This window comes from Mitosporidium daphniae (assembly GCF_000760515.2).
Source record: "Mitosporidium daphniae strain UGP3 chromosome Unknown contig-95, whole genome shotgun sequence".
In the NCBI taxonomy this organism is placed as follows: domain Eukaryota; kingdom Fungi; phylum Microsporidia; genus Mitosporidium; species Mitosporidium daphniae.
In genome coordinates, this window is record NW_013546126.1 from 1 (window position 1) to 18,462 (window position 18,462).

The 18,462-nt window shown below is 42.9% G+C and overlaps 10 protein-coding genes across 10 annotated transcripts; 4 read left to right on the forward strand and 6 right to left on the reverse strand.

Moving 5' to 3' along the window:
* On the reverse strand, positions 1-518 carry DI09_95p10 (uncharacterized protein; the record flags this gene model as incomplete). The annotated part of the gene is made up of 1 exon (XM_013380979.1): positions 1-518. A coding segment is annotated over one exon (518 nt), but the record flags the coding sequence as incomplete, so codon positions are not given.
* Positions 519-635: 117 nt separating this feature from the next.
* Positions 636-2,576, reverse strand: DI09_95p20 (uncharacterized protein; the record flags this gene model as incomplete). Its single annotated transcript, XM_013380980.1, has 5 exons — positions 636-809; positions 940-1,073; positions 1,141-1,415; positions 1,535-1,908; positions 2,034-2,576. 5 exons carry the CDS (start codon positions 2,574-2,576, stop codon positions 636-638), a joined length of 1,500 nt encoding a protein of 499 aa, XP_013236434.1.
* Positions 2,577-3,420: 844 nt separating this feature from the next.
* Positions 3,421-3,875, forward strand: DI09_95p30 (succinyl-CoA:3-ketoacid-coenzyme A transferase; the record flags this gene model as incomplete). The annotated part of the gene is made up of 2 exons (XM_013380981.1): positions 3,421-3,654; positions 3,678-3,875. The coding sequence occupies 2 exons, from the start codon at positions 3,421-3,423 to the stop codon at positions 3,873-3,875; spliced, it is 432 nt and encodes a 143-aa protein (XP_013236435.1).
* A 218-nt stretch (positions 3,876-4,093) lies between these two features.
* DI09_95p40 (uncharacterized protein) lies at positions 4,094-4,838 on the forward strand (the record flags this gene model as incomplete). Its single annotated transcript, XM_013380982.1, has 4 exons — positions 4,094-4,374; positions 4,403-4,568; positions 4,596-4,676; positions 4,704-4,838. 4 exons carry the CDS (start codon positions 4,094-4,096, stop codon positions 4,836-4,838), a joined length of 663 nt encoding a protein of 220 aa, XP_013236436.1.
* A 63-nt stretch (positions 4,839-4,901) lies between these two features.
* Positions 4,902-5,534, reverse strand: DI09_95p50 (phosphatidylglycerol/phosphatidylinositol transfer protein; the record flags this gene model as incomplete). The annotated part of the gene is made up of 1 exon (XM_013380983.1): positions 4,902-5,534. The coding sequence occupies one exon, from the start codon at positions 5,532-5,534 to the stop codon at positions 4,902-4,904; it is 633 nt and encodes a 210-aa protein (XP_013236437.1).
* A 246-nt stretch (positions 5,535-5,780) lies between these two features.
* DI09_95p60 (uncharacterized protein) lies at positions 5,781-6,392 on the reverse strand (the record flags this gene model as incomplete). Its single annotated transcript, XM_013380984.1, has 1 exon — positions 5,781-6,392. One exon carries the CDS (start codon positions 6,390-6,392, stop codon positions 5,781-5,783), a length of 612 nt encoding a protein of 203 aa, XP_013236438.1.
* Positions 6,393-6,545: 153 nt separating this feature from the next.
* Positions 6,546-7,368, forward strand: DI09_95p70 (uncharacterized protein; the record flags this gene model as incomplete). The annotated part of the gene is made up of 3 exons (XM_013380985.1): positions 6,546-6,783; positions 6,808-6,950; positions 6,994-7,368. 3 exons carry the CDS (start codon positions 6,546-6,548, stop codon positions 7,366-7,368), a joined length of 756 nt encoding a protein of 251 aa, XP_013236439.1.
* A 464-nt stretch (positions 7,369-7,832) lies between these two features.
* Positions 7,833-8,175, forward strand: DI09_95p80 (HAD family hydrolase; the record flags this gene model as incomplete). The annotated part of the gene is made up of 2 exons (XM_013380986.1): positions 7,833-7,988; positions 8,023-8,175. 2 exons carry the CDS (start codon positions 7,833-7,835, stop codon positions 8,173-8,175), a joined length of 309 nt encoding a protein of 102 aa, XP_013236440.1.
* A 116-nt stretch (positions 8,176-8,291) lies between these two features.
* On the reverse strand, positions 8,292-15,945 carry DI09_95p90 (uncharacterized protein; the record flags this gene model as incomplete). Its single annotated transcript, XM_013380987.1, has 5 exons — positions 8,292-8,852; positions 8,917-13,963; positions 14,027-14,865; positions 15,434-15,780; positions 15,834-15,945. 5 exons carry the CDS (start codon positions 15,943-15,945, stop codon positions 8,292-8,294), a joined length of 6,906 nt encoding a protein of 2,301 aa, XP_013236441.1.
* Positions 15,946-15,962: 17 nt separating this feature from the next.
* DI09_95p100 (uncharacterized protein) lies at positions 15,963-18,079 on the reverse strand (the record flags this gene model as incomplete). Its single annotated transcript, XM_013380988.1, has 3 exons — positions 15,963-16,594; positions 16,652-17,357; positions 17,534-18,079. The coding sequence occupies 3 exons, from the start codon at positions 18,077-18,079 to the stop codon at positions 15,963-15,965; spliced, it is 1,884 nt and encodes a 627-aa protein (XP_013236442.1).
* Positions 18,080-18,462: the final 383 nt, after the last annotated feature.

Sequence of the window (18,462 nt, forward strand, 5' to 3'; positions counted from 1 at the left end):
TGGTCTGTCATTAGTTCTTCTTGGACATTGGCAGACCTGATGGGGAGGAATACAGAGAAAATGTATTCAATTGTCTTGATTGTCTCTGTCAAAGTTGGACCGCTCGTCTTGAGAAACACTCGACTTTCAATGATAAATGACTGCAGCACATGAGATCCGATTTTATCCTTCGCAAGCGATAGAATATCAGCCTCAACAAAATAAGATCTTAATAGAGAGCCAAACTTGGGAACAAATGACCGGGAAATAGACAGCATGTTTTCAAGTTGTCTGGAGCCTTCGTAGTGTCCACAGATACCGACAAGATGCTTGGCATAGGATGTGTTTAATTCTTCGAAAACCCTATCCGTAATGATGGAAACCTCCTGTTGAGAAGAGCTTTTCAGCTCGCCATTTAGCTGAAGCAAATAAGCGATAATTTCTGCGGGAACATTCGACACCTTATCGGCGATTGTGGACGAAGCCGACTTGACCGCACCCTGAAGGACCCGAGTGGAGGAAAAAGTTGGGTCAAACATAAAATTTTTAAAAATTTAATTTTTAAATGTGCTCTTTGCCTTAAAATATACCACCTGCAGCAATGGTATCCTTTAGAAAGATGTTGATTTCAAATTCATGTAGCTCCGTTTCAGTACCTAGGTGTTGGAGCGATTGTTAATATTACCCACATAGGCCACGGAGGTGTCTGGAGAAAATGCTATCCCCGTAATGACCTTGTCCTCTTGAGAACTGTTGCTGTTATTGTTGATGGAAATGGACTGTAAAGCATCAAATGTGCGAGCATCGGCTATATTTACACAATTTACATGCTGAAAATAAGAACATATCAAACCTCAGAATATAACAAAAGATCCACGGTTTCTAGGGATGTAAAGTGAACCCTTCTACATGCCCCCCTTTCCTTGTCCTTGATGAAGATAAAAGCCGGCGAATTTGTACCTGAGTGGTTGGAAGTCGAGCCAAAATTTTGTCCAAGTTTCTGATATCCCAAACACATGCGTAGCCGTCTTGACAGGCAATGGCAAACTTATCAGACGCCGCATTCCAGGAGCAAGAAAAAGCTGCATCGGTGGCTGCATTTCGTTAAAGGGTTCATCATTCTTACTTGTAAATGCTTGTATCTTTTTGTATTCCCCATACCGAGAAGTATCAAATAGATATCCCTTGGGCGAGTCTCCAACGGCCACCATTTTCTTTTTGTCTGGACTGATTTCGGCTGAACATTTAGCAAAAGCAGGTGCGTACTAAAGTTAATCGCCATTGGCATTGAAAACGAAGTGTATTCCTGAAGCGTGGGCAGCGTTATCACCCTGATTTTCTCGTCATTGCTAGAAATAATCAGCCTCGACATGCCAGCATGGCTGTGAACATTAATTGCATTGACGATGGATGTTCCAAACTGCGTGAAAAAATATCTAATCGTAACGATGCGTAAAACAGACCCACTGCTGGGCAAGTGCCGAACCACCACTTGGCCCTGTTGTCCTCCCACGGCCAGGTATTCACCTCTGAGAGATCAAATAGCATGCCTTACTTTGCACATATGCAGGTTGGCGAAAACATGAGATCCCGGATTGGCCAGCTTATAGAGGAAGAAAATCTGTCAGTGTCATTGGGCATGTCAGGTATCAGCTTTCCGGGAAATTCGTTGCACACAGATTCGGTTGGGTGCTGATGTGCGCTGTTGATATTGTATATTTTGACGCCCGTATTTACGGCCATAAACACTTCGCCCCTTACATTGGGGCAAGCAATCATATCTCTTAACTGCCAATGCTGTATCGTAGATGGCTGAGGATACGTACGATGAGTCGACAGCTTCAGAAATTCGGGATACTCATTAATTAACCCCTGCAAACTAAAATGCAGAAAAGTACGCTGTACAAATACCTGGATATGCTCTTGACGCTATCGAGCATATTTGAATTCCAAAATAATTGCAGAAGAAACCAAACACGAAACCGATTGGCCAATCAGTAGAGGGGAGCAACAGGAGTTTACTTTTTCTTGAGCAATGACAGAAGCCGATAAACCTCATCTTTATCTCTAAGCGCTACAGGCGTACCGGCTAGCTTGAAAACACGTTGCTTGTAATTCATGGTATAAAGCTGCATTGAATCGATTTCTATCCGTTTAAAGTAGCCGGAATGAAGCAATGATCTTTTGGTCCCAATGTCGAATTTATCGCCCACCATTTCCGAATCATCGTCCGCCAGATTGTCTGCAGGGATAACAGGAAACGACCAAGTAAGATGCTTTTTAATGGGAATCGGAGGCAAGCTGTGAAGCAAATTTATTTCCGATCTACCCGCTGTTGGGTGCGAACAAAATGACAAAGCATAGATGCTAGATATTGTTTCGCCTGAGAGAACCAATAAATCCACAATGTTGTCCAAAAAATAGCATTCAATAATGACAGGACAATAGCTATCCAAGTCTTCGACAAGCACTTTACATTGCAAGTCAATAAGATGGTTCATATCTATCTTCCGCTGTGCCTGGGTTACACTTGAAGGCAGATATCTTTGATGCACAACAAATTCCAAGATTTTCAATATCCTTCCTCGAAGGTGCATTTGAAAACAAAAACAAACCTCAGCTCACGTTTGGAAAGTACTTTTAGACAGTACAGGGCCCTTGATTTGAGCCTGTAAAAATACAAAATTTTATTCCTTCAAGTTGTCATCGGTATGCCGTATTGATATATGTGCTCTTTTCATTAAAATCACGCCGTTTTACACCACTTGAAATGTACATTTGTATTGCTAGGGCCAAAAAGCCGTCTGTTATGTTCTACGCTTCTCGCTGAATGAAGTTGCTGATAGGTTAGCGCATTGAGACCCGCCGCTCCGTACAACGACATACAAATTCAAATTGATGAAAAAACTAGAAAATGAGGAGAGCTATAAGAATTCTGGCTTGCGTGATCAAAAATTGGCCCTTTTGCCGCCGTAATTTGTCGGAATCCCAAGCAATCCATCGTGTTCGCCTTGCAATTTGGGGCTAATTTATAAACTTTCCCAATTTGGGGCTAACGAAATGTATACCATACGCTGCTTGGATTGGATTGAAAACCCAATCGTTGATTGATCTTTAGATTTACACTTGTTAATACAAGCCCCTTGAGAAATTTAGACATCCATGAAAAGCTCATTTCTCATTTGTCGAAAATATTCCAAAAAAACAGCAAACTCGGTCAATGAGTGCATTTCCGCCGTCAAGTCTGGCAGCACGATTTTGGTTGGCGGGTTTGGTCTCTGTGGGATTCCAGAGAACCTTATATCTGCATTGCGAGCTAAGCCTGAGATAAGAGACCTAACATTAATCAGCAATAATGCAGGGTACATATGGCGTTCGTACTTGTGTAGAGTGGACGATTGGGGACTGGGTCTTCTACTGAAAAGCGGACAAGTAAAGCGAATGGTTGCCTCATATGTTGGCGAGAACAAGGTGTTTGAACACGCATACTTGAACGGCGATCTTGAAGTTGAATTGGTTCCCCAAGGAACGCTTGCAGAAAGGATCCGTGCATTTGGGGCCGGCATACCGGCATTTTATACGCGAACAGGCGTTGGGACGGTCGTCGAAACGGGAGAAAACGCAGTCAGATATGCGCCGTCTGGAGATGTCATTGAATTCTCAGAGCCTCGAGAGGTTTGCATTCTGGCTAATTTTAGACCAGAAACTTTAACCACATCAGCTATGTGATGGAAAAGGCTTTAGGTGGCGATTTTGCACTAATCAAGGGATGGAAGGGGGACTCTCTAGGAAATGTGATTTTCCGCAAGACATCTCGGAATTTCAATCAGGTTATGGCCAAGGCCGCCAAGGTTACCATTGTTGAGGTATTGATGCTTTTATTGTTCGTGGGTTGAAGAACTCGTCCCCATAGGTTCTCTAGACCCAGAACAAGTTCATCTTCCTGGAATCTATGTGGATCATATTTTCGAAGGCTCAAATTACGAAAAAAGAATTGAGCGCTTAAAACTAGACAATACCAAGTCTGTGCACAAAAATCAATCAAAGTCGGAGGACGAACTAAAACGAGATAAAATATCCAAAAGAGCAGCACAGGAATTCCATGACGGAATGTATGGTAAGCCCCGAATTCACAACGCATGCAATAGTTAACTTGGGAATTGGCCTGCCAATGCAATGCACCGCACATATTCCTCCAAACTGCAATGTCCAGCTGCAAACCGAAAATGGCCTTTTGGGTCTTGGACCCTACCCCTCAACAGTTGAGCTTGCAGATTCTGACTTGGTCAATGCCGGTATGCCGATGGCATCCATATTGATAGGAAAGGAAACCACTACCAATCTTCCTGGATCGTCTTTTTTTGGGTCTGAAGAGTCTTTCGCCATGATTCGAGGGTGCGTTTGATAAGCTTTTAATTTGCAGAGGCCATATTGATCTCACCATTTTGGGCGCCATGGAAGTGTCTTCAAATGGAGACCTCGCGAACTGGATAATTCCAGGAAAAATGGTCAAAGGAATGGGCGGCGCCATGGATTTAGCAGCTTCTCTTGAGACAAAAGTAGTGATCACAATGGAGCACGTGTCGAAGGTACTTTTTCACGACCATAATTACGAGAACGGGAAGCCTAAAATCCTGGATCGCTGCAACCTTCCCCTCACGGCAAAGAGCTGCGTGAACCGAATAATTACGGACCTGGTAATGCTCAGTGTTTTCTTATTGAAGTGTGTCTTTGATGTTTTGTCCAATGGTGAAGGTCTTGAGCTGATTGAATTGTTTGAAGGTACCACGATGGAGGAAATTAGGGCCAAAACCGGATGTTCATTTAAAACATCCAAGAACCTCAAAGTGATCCAATAAACAATGTACCGGCAAAATGTGACGGGGCACTACGATCTTTCAAGGAAATCGCGTTTATTAATTTTAATTCTTGGCATCAATCTCATACGCTGCATCGATCAAAGCGTCTCTCAATGTGACCAATTGGTCCAAGCTTATCTTGGGCAATTGATGATGAGGGGATCTGCAAGAACTGGGACCTTTAATGGAGCCTATTTTCAAGTCTAGGTCAAGACAAAAGATTCCAGAAAATTGAGAGGAAGAAAATGCCTCCACGTGGATATTATATTTCCCCGGAGGCACCTCGATTGGCAGTACTTCAGAATGTGAAATATCGAATGGCCCGGCCGAAATGGGACACTTGAATTCGCTTGGATTGAGTTTTCCCAAGTTCTCACAAATGTTGAATAGGGCCGAAACGAGGGTAAATCCGCCATATTTCACGACAACCTTTGCAACATCTTCTGGCCCGATGGCGTTGCTAAGATGGCCCTTGATGGAAAGGGTAAACTTTTGTCCTCTAATTGGAGGATCGGGACTGATTGAAAGGGCATTAAGTTGAAAACTATCGCTCTCCACTCCACAAGACTGCCATGATAGCGGGAAAAGAACACTGGGGTCTTTTCTCCAAATGGAATGGTGTTTTGACCCCAAATGAGCCAATGCCTCCGATGCGAAAAAAAGCACAAATACGATAGCGATCGACGTCGTTTTCATTTTGCAAGAAAGGGCGGCCAGTATCGAAATATAGGGACGAAATTAGAGTTTCATGTCGTTTTAAAGCTAATCGAATGGCAGTCAAATTTTATCCTCCAATCGGGCAAGATATTTCGGATTTTTATGGAAAGGCCGCAATATTTTCGCTCAAAAAGGCCAAATATTCCGAATGGAGAACCCGTTGCAGATGTCTTGGCCCATCGGGCCAAGACATCGAATGCATTTGGAGCTGATCTGAGAGCCCGATCAGTCTTCCTCGGATGAAGAAAGAGCTGCAGTGCCATATTTCTGATCGTACTCGATTTGGTCCTTGAGAATAAAATTGCTTGCAAATTTATATTTTCCGTCTTGATGTGAAAAGGTTTGTTTGGTTGTCGAGAAAAATGGATTGGCTTGAGTTTGCAGGGAAAATCTATAGAAATCGGATACGCCGTCCTTCGGCCTGAGGTTTAGCTCGCCCTCATCACATGCCTGGGTGTCTGCAGGACTAGTTTCCAAGTCTTGGGTGTATACGAAAAAATCTTCGAGAGAACCTGCAGAATCATAGTCTGCCCCCTCGATTTCATTGCCAAAATTGTTTCCGCTACTTTCCAATGCATCGAGGTCGAGAAAATTTACTATCTTGTTCTCCTGGGTAACAAGTTGGCTAGAACCACTCTCGTCATCGATCATAAATTTAGATGGCTTTTTAGCTATAGGGGAGCTGGAAAAGACGGGCCGATTGTGGTTCGCATCAAAAGACGGCGACGGTTCTATTGGAACATCTAGCAGGTCGTCAAATGTCAGCAAATCGGATGATAAGCAACCTTTTGAACCGTGGGACTCCAAAGATGATTTGTGCTCAAAAGGCGAGGACATGCCTTCAAGCAGAATATTCAGCCAGTCTGCGTCTAAAATCGATGGATCCAGTATTAGAGAGTTGTCTTCCAGTTGAGAATGGCAAAAATATTTAAAATAATAAAATTGCATTTAAATTTGTGACATTGATTCAAATTTCTCATAGATCAACCGATGGAAGCCAAAGTGTCCCATGCTATGCATTCAAATGCTCAATTGGCCCGTTCATCGATAGCTCTGATTGTGCCATGGACAAAGTTGACAGAGACCACAGTTGGACGCGACAAAATATATCGAACCTTGCAATATTTTTGCCGGTTCCTTGCATACTATATGGCCCAGCAAAAATACTCCAAATCGGCGATCGAAAAAACGATCCGATTATCGGTAGCATTGGCTACGGCACGAAAATGTAACGTTCATCCTTAATTTGTAGTGTTTCGATTTGGAAAGCCGATAGATAATCTCAAAATAATCCTGGAGTCACAGTTAAAAATCCCCGATGATGTTTTAAGATCCCTGACGATCGGAAAGTCGATTTGCTTGGCCACGTGGTTGCTATTGGATTCTGTCCAATGGGTAATCTTGCGTCCGCTTAATGGTTGTAGTTGAACATAAATAGAATCATAGAGCTGGACCAGCACCAAGCATACAAGATTCAACGGTTTGCTGCATATGGCTGGATGGCCGGATTGTTCTTTGCAATTTGCTCCGATATTCACAAAATTCAGACCCTTTTAGAAGCAAGGAAGGCCTCTGCAGATGCCCCGAGCTCTTCTTTAAATACAGCACTTTGGTTTTTGAAATCGCTTTCACTGTCAACCGACAACGAGTGTGGGAAATTGTGCAGGCTATTGCTGCAGGATTCACTGGATATTATACTGCCGATGAACATACTGGAAATTGTCAATTTGAATTCCGGCGTCATCGGCATCCTCGGCATGGTTACGTCATTAATGGGCTTGGCAAATGTATGGCCTGGTTGCTGCTAAATTGAATGTGAATAAAGAATTTAATTTTAAATGACTAACCCAGCAGCATTGCGCACTAAAAAGAGACTCATATTTGATTGCGACGGACTTTTGCTGGACACTGAGCAGATATATTTTGACATTGGAAAGGAAATCAGCTCAAGATATGGAAAGGAGCTCAAATGGGAGCTAAAAAGGTCGCTCATGGGCCTGCCTTGGAACGAAGGTGTGGATTTGCTGATTTCGACCCTGGACCTGCCAATTACCAGGGACGAATACATCAAGGAGGCCGATTTCTTACTTGTGAGTACGATGTCACCCCTAATGATAGAAAATGTTTCAAAACGCCCGGATCCTCCCAGGCGTAGAAAGATTGATCAACCATCTTTCTTTGAACAAAGTTGCCATTGGCGTTGCCACTTCATCTCGGAGCAACTCTTTCAAGCTGAAAATATCGGGCCATCATGATGTGTTTTCTAAATTCAACATCATGGTGTTGGGCGACGATCCCAGTGTCAAGCGAGGAAAACCCTCTCCAGACATTTTCATCGAGGCGGCCAATAGGCTGGCCCCATTGGTGGATGCCGACATCGTAGACCAGGGCCCATTCCCGGATGTGCTAGCTTTTGAAGATTCGCCTGTGGGCGTAACGGTGAGGCTTGACTCTGTTGACATATTAGGCAGCTCGTGCCGCCGGAATGGAGGTCATTTGGATTCCAGACCCAAAAATAGAGTGCGACCTGTTCAAGCATGACCCTTTGGTTCATTATCTTCCCAGCATGGAAAACTTTGATCCAGCTGATTGGGGACTGCCTCCGTTTCAAGTGCAATAAATTTTGTTTATTTGTTTATTGTTCTGATGACCGTATATATTGGGTGTGTGGCGGGGACCAGGGCAGAAGGCCGAGCTCAAGGGGTGTACAAAGCTCAATTATTTTCCGTACAAAGCTCAATTATTTTCGGTGCAAGCCTCTTCAGACACAACCACATCGAGTCTTGAAAGGTCATTTGATATGACAGGTGACTTCAGATGAAGAGATTGATGCGACTTTACGATGGAATAGTTTCCGGTGTTTACACAAGTCAGCAGATTGGCATTTGATTTGTGCAGAACGTCCTGCAGCGAGTCTGCTCCCAGAGGAGAGCCTTCCGAATTCAACTGCAAAACAGAAATCTTCTTTTGCAATTCTTGGCAAGTGGCCAAAAGCGCAGTTTTTTCCTTCGAAAGGGTGGAGATGATCTGCCGAAATTCATCCAGCTGCTTACGAAGAGTAAGGTAGACCGGCGATTTTGCCAGCGAACTGACCGAGTCCGCCATATGGATTGACGAATTTAGCGGCCTCAATGGAGAGGGCGACACATTTCGGCGCCCATTGGCCGAGAGCGACATTATGGAAGGGGCTCTTGCTAACGAGCCATTGGAAAACAGCACACTGTATATTTCGTCCTCGTCCTCCTTGCTTGCATCGCTCGATGCAGCTGCATCTGATTCTAGTAGCGAAAGCTTGCCCTTCAAGTCATTTAACAGGAACTCAAAATGTGTCTAAAAGTTACACCCAAAATACGGCCATTACCTTTTCCTTTTCCAGATCCTTGACGCGAGATCTTTCCACGCAAAGCATGCTCTCCAAAGAGAGGTTGTGATTTCTCAGATTGTTTACGATCGAAACGCGATCATTCTTCATGGTTTTTTCTAGCTCCAAATCGGAGGCCACCGAATCGTAGTCTTTTTTGAGCGAGGCCAGCTTTTGCTCAAGCTCCAAGTAGCCGAGATTAATTGCGCCCTTTTCGGTAGCAATAGAGTCCAAGTCTTCCGTAGCGGAGTGAAGAGATTGGGTTAAAAACTTGTTTGTCTCTTCCAGCTCCTTGATCAGGTTTTTCTGCCTGGTCAATGACAGATTCTGATCTTCGATTTGAACCGATTTCGACACAATCACAGACTTTAATTCATCCAAATTTTGGGATTGAAATGCGAACCTCTCATTCAGAGTGTTTAGCTCGTGTTCGGCGCTTTTCAAGGCAAATAAAAGCTCCCCGTTGCAGATTTCTTGCGATTTGAGCTTGCTCATGTAATGATCCAGGTCTGAAGTAAGCAGATTGTTTGATAGTTTCTCCTGAGCAAGCTGCTCTTGCATCGCATCGAGTTCGTCTGTTTTGATTTGGAGCTTCTCATCGATTTCGGTCAGAAGGTTCAAATATGTCGAGATGTTTTCGTTTGCATCTGCCAGACTGGTTGTATTCAACTGGCGCGCCATGCACAGTTCATCTTGCAAGACCGAGTTTTCTTTGGATAGTTCGGAAGACAGAAGCGATAATTTGGAAAGCTGTGCTTCCAACTTGTCCACCTGAGCGTTTGCACTGATCAGGAGCGAAGATTTTTCTTCAACCTGGAGTTCCAAGTTTGAATGGTCTTGCTCAAGCGCACGCAGGGTTGCAGATAAAAATTCAACCTTCTGCGAAACTGCTTCAATGGCATCATCTCTGGCAAATATGACCTTGTCCTTTTCATCCAGCTCCTTCAAGTAAGTGGTGCATTGCTTTGTTTCCTTTTCCAATGCAACCTGAAGGTCCAAATGCTTTTTGTTCAAAATATCCGTCGACCTATTAAGCGAATCAACATCACCCGTCAAATTGCTGATAGATTGCTCCTTCACTTTTACCTCGTGCTGCAATTGTTTCAAGTTCTTTTCAAGCTCCGATTTCGCGGAAATCAGCACAGCAAGGTTTGCCGAATTCTCGGCACGGATATTGGAAATTTTGGTGTTGTATTCGGTTTTGATTCTATCGCGCTCCTTGGCGTGCTCTTGCGAAAGAGCCAAAATTTTATCATCAACGATGGAATCGAAAGCCTTTTCTTGTTGCTTCAGTTGTAAAGAAATTTTATCCGATAAAGATTGTGCATCCTTGTATTTTTGCAGTAGCGTGTCATGAACACGCTGGAGACACCGAAACTCGTCCTCTGTTAGCCTTAGCGTGGACTGCAAAATATCCTTTTCCGAGTGCAGGCCGTAGATACTTGTTCCTAAAGAAGAGTTTTCGTCCTTCAGAGACTCGATAGTTTGCTCATATTCCTTTACTTTTTCAAGCAGCTCGTTTGCAAATAGTTGTCCCTTCTCATACTTTACGAGCCTTTCGTTAACATCGGCCAGCGATTCGTTTAATTGAGCCTCTTTTTCGGAAGTTGAAAGCATCGATATTTTATGTGCCTCTCGCAAGCATTCTTCTTGACGATGAAGCTCCTCAATGGTTTTAACATTCTCATCAAGGGCCGATTTGAGATCCGAAAGTTTCGAGTTTAATTGCACAATTTCGTCATTAAGAGAGTCCATTGTTTTTTGAGACTCCTGTTTTTCAGCATCATGTTGCTCGTGCAAAGATCTAAGCTGATCTTGCATGTCTATCTTGTCCTTTTCAAGAGAAGAGATCAAAAATAACAGCGAGGCTGATTCGTCTTTTAAAATTCCGATTTGTGCCGTCGACGCTTCAAGGTGAGAAGAAACGTCGCTCAAATTTAGCTCGAGCAGTGAGATTTTACATTCATAAGACAACTTGTCATTGATGAGAGTTTTTCTTTCTACTTCGACCTGTGCAAGGGTTTCCTGCAAAGAAAGCACCTTGTTTTCAAGTTTGAGCAGCTTTTTCTCCAAAGAAGAAACCTTCCTTTCATAAGATATGCTGACCTCCTCATCGTTGGCTTTCAATTCGGAAACTTGCTTTTTATAGCAAAAGAGCTGCGATTCCAATTCCGTGATTCTAATGGAAGACTCTTTCAGTTCACATTGCAGGTTCTGGCGATATTCCACCTCTTGGGTGTGTCGCTTTTCAAGAGAAGTAAGTTCGGATTTTGAATCCTGCAAGTTTGAATGGGCCTGGTGCAAACTCTTCGTTAGCGAACAAATGGTCTCTTGCAGCTGGTCATTTTCCCTTTGAACGAGCAATAGACTCTCCTGGGCCTCATTCAAGCACAAAAGCGTGCTTTCCGCAGTTTCTTTGATTCGCGAATATTTTTCCTCGAAATCTTGGAGCTTGTAAGTCGCGGATGACAGTTCAGACGACAAAGTATAATTTTTCGCCTCAAAGTTGGAAACATTTTGCAAGTATTCGGCTTCATTTTTCAACAAAAGAGAATCGATGTGGAACACTTTGTTCTTGAGTTCCTCGATCGATTTCTGGGCCCAGGCATGATTATCGCAAAGCGAAATGTATTTTTGCGAAAGAAGCTTTAGCTCTCTATCTTTTGCATCAAGCTCGGTGTCCTTTTTGGTCGAAATGCTGAGCTGTAAAGATTCATTGGTGTCGCGCGCCATCTTTTCACTTTCTTGCAGCTTTGAAGATAGCGCCGAATTTTCTGTCCGAAGCTGATTGACGGACACCGAGTATTTTTGCTTGAAATCATCGAGCTGGGAGGTCAATTCGGTCCTGTATGCCTCGTGTCTTCTATTTGTGGACTCCAGATCTGCTTTTAGCCTTTCAATTTCAACCATGTGACTATGATTTGAACTGGCAAAATCTTGGTTTTGCAAAGTGAGGGACTCTATTTCATTTTCGAGCTCGCAAATCCTATGTTCAGATTCCTGGTTTTTTGACTCCAACAAGCATGCTTTTTGGGAGATGCTTTCAACATTCTGTTCCTGCTCCTTTAAATTGGCGGTCAAATTGAAATTTTCGTCTGTCAATGAAGACACAATGTCTTGCAAAGTTTGGACCTTACCAAGCTGTTCGTCAATTTGAGCCTTGAAAGACTCGGAAGAACACTCCATGTTTGATCTTAGTCTGGAAATTTCCTGTGTTTGCTCATCATTCACCTTGGCCAGCAAGTCTTTTGCACAGCTAACCTCGCTATAAGAGGACGAAACAAGCTCAAGATCTTCACTTTTGGTGGCAATATTTAGCCTTAGCTCCTCGTTTTCACATCCAAGCGCGTTGATTTTTGCTATCAGCTCGAGTCTTTCGGCTTGAAGAGATGCTATCTCTTCATTTACGAGCTTCGTTTGCATCTCGACGTGGCGGCTTTCCAAGATCGGCTTGATTGATGAAATAACCTTCCACCATGGCCAGTTATAAAACCCGTTAATTTCCTTGAGATACGAGCCAACAAGACCGACGGCCTTTGCTGTCTCCGACTTGGAGCTCAGTCTTTGCATGCACAACAAATTGCTAGCAACAGCCTGGAAAGAAGAAATCATCGAAGAAATGATATGATCTCGATGGGATTCAAGTATCGCCAACACGCCAGCCTTGAACATGATTTTGGACTTTCCAATTTGGTACGAGTTTTGCGGCAACAGCGATTGAAACTCTTCCAAAATAATTTTGCACAGGCTTTTATCGTCAGAATGCAACAGGTTTGCCATGCACTCTTTTGAGAGAATAAAGTAGCTTCGCTTGAAGTCCGAAAAAAACAATCGATTGGGGTAGCCGTTGCGGCAAATTCTTATTCCCTCAAGAACGCCATTGCAGTTGAGCTGGTCAATCACGTAGGAGTGGTTAATTAGAAATGGCGACTTTGTCTTATTTGGCACGATGCAGCGAACAAAATGGGGGCTACAAGAATGCAGGTTTAGCATCAGCGTATTAAGCTGCTCCTTGTACTTTTGCAATAACGTCTTGAAAAAGCAGCCGGTCCCAGGAACCGAGGTTCTGGTGGCAGACTGAAAATCAGAAAATAGGGACACATAATAGCTAACACTTGAGGTGGTCATCAAGGCAGACAGCGTTTCGTTGATGGGATCCTTGTTCTTAGATATCCAGCCATCGGTCGAGTATTGCACCTTGCCTGCATAGTGGGTCAGAAAAAACCCTTTGTTGGAAGAAAAGCGATGCTGCTCGAATTTAATGGACTTTCCCTTCCAACTAGAAGTTACCTTTTCCGTGAAAGAGCTGTCGGATGTCATTGGCAGTACGCACTCTTCGTCGAGCAGGGAAAAGATACCTGCCGGCGACGACTTTTCAAGCAAGTCGATGGTGGGCTGCAAGTCAAGCCCGTAGTCAATGTAGTTCCAGTCAATGCCCTCATTTTTGTACTCCAATTGCTCACGATGGAACATGTGCTGATTGAAAAACTGCTGTAGCTTTTCGTTTGTGTAGTTGATGCAAAGCTGTTCAAACGAGTTTTTCTCAAAGATTTCAAACCCAGCCATATCCAAAAGGCCAATGAACCGAGCAGAGTGTTCCTGTTTATAGAAAATCGAGTTGAGCCGCGAAATGATGGAATTAAATGTACGCTCATAAAGCGATCTCATAAACGTCCCCAGAGACTCTGATATCTGATCGCAAGTGAGTCCTTTGACGACGACATCTCTTCCTGCCGTGATGTTTGGCTTCAAAATAGACGATATCAGTGTTTCCGTAGACGGGAGACCCAAAAGCGCCATTACATGCTCCAAGTGCTTGGGATCCAAAACGTATGTTTCATTCTCATTCTCATTTCGACACGATATTTGAACATTGCCAAGGTGAAGAATCACGGCAATGGATTTGAAATAAAAAAGATACTCTTCATACGCAATTCCAAGCGCCTCAAACGCGTGAATTAGCTCTTTAAAATTATCGATGTCCTGTTGAGGGGATATGTCAAACTGGTCGTTAGGCTTTAGCAACAAATAGTCGTCCAAATTATTGCTTAAAAACAACGCCTCTACATGATAAAAGCTAACCGCTTGCTAACCTCTTAATTCGGCCGACGCGCCATAAATCAGCTGATAAAACACATGGAAAGACCGTTCCAATGGGGCGTGATGCGTGACCCTACTTTTTTCCAGAAGGTAGCAGTCAATATTGGCTCCGCTGAGCTCGCCTTGGCTAGAGAACTGAAGACGGATGTATTTCCCAAATCTGGATGAATTGTTGTTTCTGATGGTCTTTGCATTTCCAAAGCTTTCCAGAATGGGATTTGTCAGGTTTATAAGCGCCTCAATCGAGCTGCTACAATTAGAGCCGCGGGTAGCAAAAAACTGGCACAGTTTTTTGGTATTCTCCGTTTTCCCAGAACCGCTCTCCCCAGTAACCAGGATCGATTGGTTGGTTTTGAATTCCCTGAGATTGTTGTATGCCGAAGCGGCTACTGCAAATATGTGTGGCTGTTGCTTTTGAGGCTCACAAGATGCTGCTTGGTAGTGGCTGACCACAGAGTCCGAATATAGATTTGGAACTTGCCGATAGGGATTGATTGAGATCAAAAAGATTCCAGAAAAAGTGTACATCAAGTCGTTCATGTAGCGATGGGAAAGAACATGCACAATCGAGGCCTCGTTCAAAAACGTCAAATAAGCAAGGTCAACAGGATATTCGTATTTTTCCGGATTTTTCAACTGGATAATTCTTTTTAAAACTTTAATTGATTTGCTTGAATCCATAAAGTGGACATCTATGCTTTCATCGCTTGACGAGTCGTCTTTCATGGCATCAGCGTAGGATGGTGAGGTCGAAGATTGGGATTTAATGAAGCCCTCGATGTATCGTCCAAGGGATTTATCATATATCCAAATAGGGATCTCTTTTGTAGACGGGCTTCCTGCCATTGCCTAAAGAGTTAAAATCTACGAGAATTTTTGATATTTTGAATTGTCGCTACCACTGATCATGATTTGATTCTGCGTTATTAATTTGCACTTGTAAATGTTGGGCACCACTGCAATTGAAGAGACTGAAAATTTTATTCGCCCTTTAAATGGTGCCATTAAAATGCAGATCTTTTTGCAGTTGGCTTGTGGTTTCCTTGTGAAATCTCAAGCAACGATGCCCTGCTTTCATCGTAAATATCTAGGCGTTATTTGGAGCCATTGGGTACTTGAATATCCCAATGCTATTGCAGAGGAACAGAGGTCAGTGATAGTGTCTATCGACTCTTTTCTTTTGAATGGATCATTTTTTAGCTCTCTACCGATCCTAGAAATAGTCTAAAAATAAAAGCATACGATTACTTTAAAAACATTGGCATCAGAAGGATCGATCCACTTTAACAAATGGCCACATATATCTTGAATTGATAGCGTCTTAAGATGCTCCTCTTCGCGTTTGGCCCTATTTTCGGCTTCGATTTTTTTCCGGTCATATGCCTGCTTTGCCTGGATGTTGGAAATAGAGCGCTACCTTTTCGGTATCCTCTGCCGAGGCTTTATATATCCACGACTCATCGCCTTGGTCGGGGGATTTTTTCTTATTATAAAAGGAAAGCGTATCTAGTTCGCCCTGCTCCAGCTCATTTTTCATATTGAACGGAGTAAAGTCGGTTTCGGCTTCAGAAAACTCTTCATCCAAAATTCCATCCTCATCGTCCATCTCCTGGTCGGATTGGCCGCTTTTATGAATGAGTCTCATTTGATGTTGATTTGCATCAGAATTCTTGTCTCCTTCTCGATAATCATCGTCGTCTGAAGAGGTTTGATTGTCTCCGTTTTTGCTCTCCTCGTCACTGTCGCCTTGAAGCCCGTCGGAGTCTGGAAGTTCGGTAAACTTATGTGGGACTAATATGTTTAAATGGAAATCTCACTTGTGTCTAAATCTAAATCATCGGAATCGCTATTGTGGCCCCCAATGGGCAGCTCAATGGTGCCCGAATTGGATCCAACCTTGTGGATGTATTTGGTCTTTTTGGACTCCATAAGAAAAATTTTAAACTTTATTCAAAATTTGCGTCATCCTCAAGTTTGTCTAGCTCCCCCATGGTGTTGGCCGAAGTGGTACTTATGGGCGCAAGGGTGGTCAAAATGCTAGACAATACTGAAGAGTAGAAGGAAGATTTTCCCAAAGAGGAAACCCAGAGCCGTTCTCTGGACAGCATATCACAGCGATAATTGATTCGGAGATCGGGAATATTGCTTTTTTTCATGTCGTTAGAAATTGGTCCGTCTACCATGCACATGTTTCCAAGCCACAGTTTTTTCAAACAAATTTCAAAGCCGCTTTGCAAAACGCTATTTCGACTTATCTCGCACATATCGGTTGGCGATAATTTCCAAATCTGTGCTGCAACACTATACTCCTCAATTAGCGGCTCTTTTGTAAAGTGGAATTGCAGGGGATCATCGGTCGATAGCGAGACGTTCATTCCGATCCTGAAATAATGTGGAAATGGATTTCTATCAAAGTTCAAGAAAAGAGCATTGTTTGACAGCGGTGACATTGCTATGCCTATCTGCATTAGGTAAAATAAATATTGAAGAGCAGGGACTTTTCTCAATAGTATTCCATGAGATATGTTATATGATGTCAGAAATGCAGCGGCCAGGTGCTCCGGGTCTCCAGCTTCGCCTGAATGTGGCCGGAACAAAAAAGTATCTACAAAGTTATCAGAGCTAAAACGCTAACTCATGTTGTATTTCTTGCGATACTGGTTTAAAATCGTCAAGTTGGCATATATGTAGTACAGATAGTAAGAATATGGGGGGTTTTGAGCTGCATTCCAATTTCTTGGACTTGGAAATTTCTTATGGATTCGCTTGTCAACCTTGGATTCGTCGTCAACGCTGTCAAAGGCAACAACACGTTGAAGGAAAATATGAAGCTTTGGATTTGAAGATGGGTCCTTGGTAACTTGGAATAGCGGCCGGAAAATGTTGTCCAAAAAATCGGCAAATGAAGAGATCAAGCCCGAGGCTTTGTATACATTGTACAAACGCGGAAGCTGTATCACCCATCGAACGGTATCCGAGAAAATCTGATTGTCGCATATCCATTTTGAAAGCTTATCCCATTCATCGGGAGACCGGCCGTATATGGAGATGCGGTATTCAGCCATTTGGTACTTGTTCGCCTCCAAGTCGGACAAAACTTCTTTGGTCAATTCACTGAGATAGCGGCCTTCGATTAAATTGTCGGTTTTCAGAAAAATTTCTCTCAAACGAGACTCTCCCATTGGGTTATATTTCAGGTTGAAATTATCAAACCGGTGAAAGCTATCCTTGTGCGCGTGCATATTTAGAGTATCAATGCTCAAGTCGTGGGCGGTCAAATTTAGGGACTGAAAAACCTCTTGAAGAGTCAGAAAAGCCCCATCTCGCTGGATTACAACATCCTAAGGTTAGGAAAGCTAGTTACATTTGGCGATCTTCTTAGTTTGGACTTGATAAAGCGGAGCAGATGTTTTTGATTCATGCAAGCAGAGTGGTGCACGTGGGTATCCACCTTACGAACGTTATAAAAATCGCGATGCGGGACCGTCTAATGGGCTATTTTTGGTGGGAAGCTTACCTTTTGCTCTTGAACCTCATTCATCTCATTGAGCAGCAGGTAAATGCCAAAAGAAGCATCCAGGTATTTTAGCCTTTTAAAGCAAAGAGATTTTGTAGGTCCATCATGAATGACAGCCAACAGAAACTCTAAATCTTGGAAGAACTCTTTGATTGATGGCGAAAAAAATATTGGCGACGGAGCGTCGTCTTGTAAGCAGGGCCCATTGTAGACCTTGAATACTCCATCATCCCCCAATTCAAACGAATGATCATTTGAAGGCGGTATAAAACACGACCTTAGCCTATACGAATTTAAATGATAGGCTCGCCCAACATTTTTGGGACAATGGATGTCATCTGAGTCTGCCAAATTGCTAAAAAAAGGGTGCGAATGATCTTTGTGATAATATGAAAGATCCTCTTCAGCAATTTTAGGCGGATCAGAGACACAATTTGCAATGTTTTGTGGATTTTCAAATGGAGATTGAATCGATGAATTGATATATTTTTCTCGAAGGGAAATGCATTTTTTTAAATTTGATAGCACAGATTCATCAGGTTGCATGTTAGGCTCAAAAGAACGTATTATAATAAAAGCCAGGCATTTTAATTTGCATAAATTTTCTCGATTTCATGCAATCACACACCTTGTGATGCATCATTGCTTAAATTTAATTTTAAAATCCACGAAATCGAGTTTCATTTGACAATGCATGTCTATGTTGGGTTGACTGTCGCGAGTCCCAACCCTAGCGCCAAATCATATTTTTAAATCGCTTTTTTGCAACGTAACCAAAATTAGGCTGTTCATGCTGCATGATACCTTTCTGTGGCATTTTCGATTACTAATTAACTCGGGTTAGAGGCAGCCTATTACACACTCCAACCGGTCTGTTCATAAATTTTACGCGATATCACGTTACTTTTTGCAATTAAAAATATGATTTG